Raw genomic sequence first — 2,818 nt, 5'->3', positions numbered from 1 at the left:
TGCGCGGCGCCGGGGCCGGACCCGGAAGTCGTGGAGGTGAGCGGCGGATGGCGCAGGCGGGAGGGTAAGGGAACGCCGAGAATGATGCACTGGCCGTCAGACACAGAGCTTTTGTGAACCCGCACTTCACAAATGCTGTGAATGATGAGATTGCAACCTTTAAACGTTAATTTATTTGAAAATCGTTACGTAAATTATCTTTCAATTTAATCACAATGTTTTAATCAAACAGCTCTCCTAGTAGTTAGAGCTGTTTATAGTCTGTTCTTCAGATAGAGCTAGAGGCCGGTGCTGGGAATCAGTGCATCTGGGTGGTCCCTCAGGCAGCCTGCGCCCTCTTGGGTCTGGGGAGCGGGCTGGCCTAAGCCCGCAGTCGGACATGCTTAGCGCTGCCCCTGTGGGAGCGCACTGACCACCAGGGGGCAGCTCCTGTGTTGAGCGTCTGCCCCCTAGTGGTCAGTGCACATCATAGCAACCAGTCCTGCTGATTTGCATATTAGCCTTTTATTATATAGGACTAGAGGCCCAATGCACGAAATTCATGCAAGAGTAGGCCTTCCTCCCCCCGGCTGTCAGCACTGGCTTCCCTCGCAGCCCCGGCTTCATCTGGGAGGATGTCTGGTCTAATTAGCATATTATATTTGTATGATTATAGATATTCTTGGGTTAAGTGTATAGTTAGCACTCATGCGTCTTTACTTCCCGTAAGACAGTGTCTTTTATGTTCTACGTTTCAGATGTCGCTGGAGGACCCTGTTACCACATGCCTTTCTGCCCCGGTGTACCATCTGATCTGTGAACTCGGGCTTGAAGTCCGAGAATATCCTGCTATCGGTAGCATTGTGGCTGGGAATGGGGACGTGTGCTGGAAGACGATCACAGACTGTGTGATTGGTGCCGAGTCAGGTCTGCACTTTCTCTGCACCCCAAACATCCCTGGATCCTTTTCATTTTAAAGGTTTCGACCTCCAATATTCCCCTTGCCTACCATTGATTGCAGTGGTTCTCAACCTTCCTAATGCTGCAACTCTTTAATACAGTTCCTCATGTTGTGGTGACCCCCAACCATAAAATTATTTTTGTTGCTACTTCATAACTGTAATTTTGCTACTGTTATGAATCATAATGTAAATATCTGATATGCAGGATGTATTTTCAGGGGTCGCGACCCACAGGTTGAGAACCGCTGGAGAGGGTGTTATCATAACGGCCTCACTCAAAAGATAAAAGGAATTGCTGTGAAAAGGGAATGAGGCTAAAGAAGCATAGAAGAGTTCAGGGGAAGCTGGGCCAAGAAACCTGTGTGTGAGAAAGGAGGTTGGGAGGCAGTGAGGGTGATGGTCTTGGCTCCAGGCCAGCAGTCCAGATGGCAGAGGGTAGAAAATACGAGTCATGAATTAGGTATGAAATGACCAGTAACATGTTACATAATTATTTTAGATGCCTTCCACCTGTTTTTGCACATTTTTTTGGAGCAGGGAGTTGGCCTGGAAATTTAACAATAGTTATAAAAATGACAAATGTGCTCTGGCCCAGCAGTTCCGTTCCAGGTATAGGACTGGCACACTTACAGACAGCAGCGTGTGTGCGTGCAAGGGTTCTCCTGCAGTGTCATTTGTAATAGCCAAGAAGAAAAAAGCACTGGAAACAGCCAGATGTCAGGCAGTAGGGATCGCTTCCGAAAATCATGAACAGTTCACAGTGGAACACTCTGCAGTGGGAAAAAGAATGAGGAGGCCTGGCCTTCGACCACCGGAATCTCTGAGCTGTGTTGCTAAGTGAAAAAATGAGGATCATATATTTGCATTTGCTTTTATATGTGTAAATATTTCTAAATATACACAAGGAATTAGTAACAGCAGCTGCTCTAGGAAGGAGAATTCAGTGGCCAGGAGGGAGACTTACCCTCTTACATATTTTTTTTATCATGAACCATGGGAATGTTCAAACTTCTAAAATATTTCATATTATAAATATGTTCTAAAATAATTAAGATCATTGGAAATTTCACAGTCTAATGTTAAGTAAAAAGGAATCAGGTTAAAGTATTATATATGCTGTATGCACCTGATTTTCTATAAACTTATATACAGGTAAAGAAATTGAAGAAAATAATTTTCTCATGTTTGAAACTTTCTATATTTTCCAAGTTCTCTACCAATAGCATATTTTTATGTTATAATCAGATGAGCACCATATAACTTATTTCAAGGTAGGTGTATCTTTTTTGTAAGTTCAATTATAAACTGGATGTGGACTTTGTGGGAATTTTATAATTAGAGCACTTTTTCTCTGATGACTCAGATATTTTTCTCCCCATGATATAGGAGCGGAGGTGCTAACTTGTTTCTCATCCTTGAAGCCCAGGATCTGGATTACCAGGGAAGCGTGAGGCTGCTGGGCCCTGTGTGTGAGGCTGTCCACATGCATTTCTCCTCTCTCACCAAGGGGCAGTTTGAAGTTCAGTATGTACCTTGGCTCCAGTGGACAAGTTCTCCAGAGGTTCGGCCTTTGCAAATTCCACTTCGAAACCCTGTTACTTGCTAATTTGAAAGGGGTCTCTCTGGAGGGCCCGGAGGGGAACTTGGGACTTATGCAGCGTCTCTGGGTCTGAGCTGAGAAGCACACCCTTTGACCAAGGGGAGTATCGAGGTGCAGCATCAGGATGGGGGTGGGAGGGAGCTTGGTATGTGGGTGCTGGTCCTGGACAGAGGCAAAGTGGGCCTCTGCAGAAGAGAGACAGCCCTGCTGGCAGAGCGAGGTCATCTTGAGACAGTGGGCCCCAGGCTTGGAGCAGGGCTGGCCTCAGTCCTGCTGT

The 2,818-nt window shown here is 45.9% G+C and overlaps 1 protein-coding gene across 4 annotated transcripts in view; it reads left to right on the top strand.

Annotated features, from left to right (window-relative positions):
* Positions 1 to 7: 7 nt before the first annotated feature.
* Positions 8 to 2,818, top strand: part of ERMARD (ER membrane-associated RNA degradation) — a 20,455-nt gene continuing 17,644 nt past the window's right edge. For 3 of the 4 annotated variants that reach the window (XM_015558386.1, XM_015558385.1, XM_006755158.2), the window contains exons 1-3: positions 8 to 36; positions 738 to 906; positions 2,363 to 2,502. In XM_015558386.1, the coding sequence (XP_015413872.1) occupies positions 738 to 906; positions 2,363 to 2,502 (309 nt within the window). In that variant the 5' untranslated portion in view covers positions 8 to 36. Of the gene's footprint in view, positions 37 to 737; positions 907 to 2,362; positions 2,503 to 2,818 lie in introns of those variants that run through there. The other variant, XM_006755162.2, reaches the window with a different exon arrangement.

The sequence above is a fragment of the Myotis davidii genome, unplaced genomic scaffold, assembly GCF_000327345.1.
Source record: "Myotis davidii unplaced genomic scaffold, ASM32734v1 scaffold592, whole genome shotgun sequence".
Lineage (NCBI taxonomy): Eukaryota > Metazoa > Chordata > Mammalia > Chiroptera > Vespertilionidae > Myotis > Myotis davidii.
The sequence above is the reverse complement of the archived record's forward strand: the minus strand, read 5'-3'. Positions and strand labels throughout refer to the sequence as shown.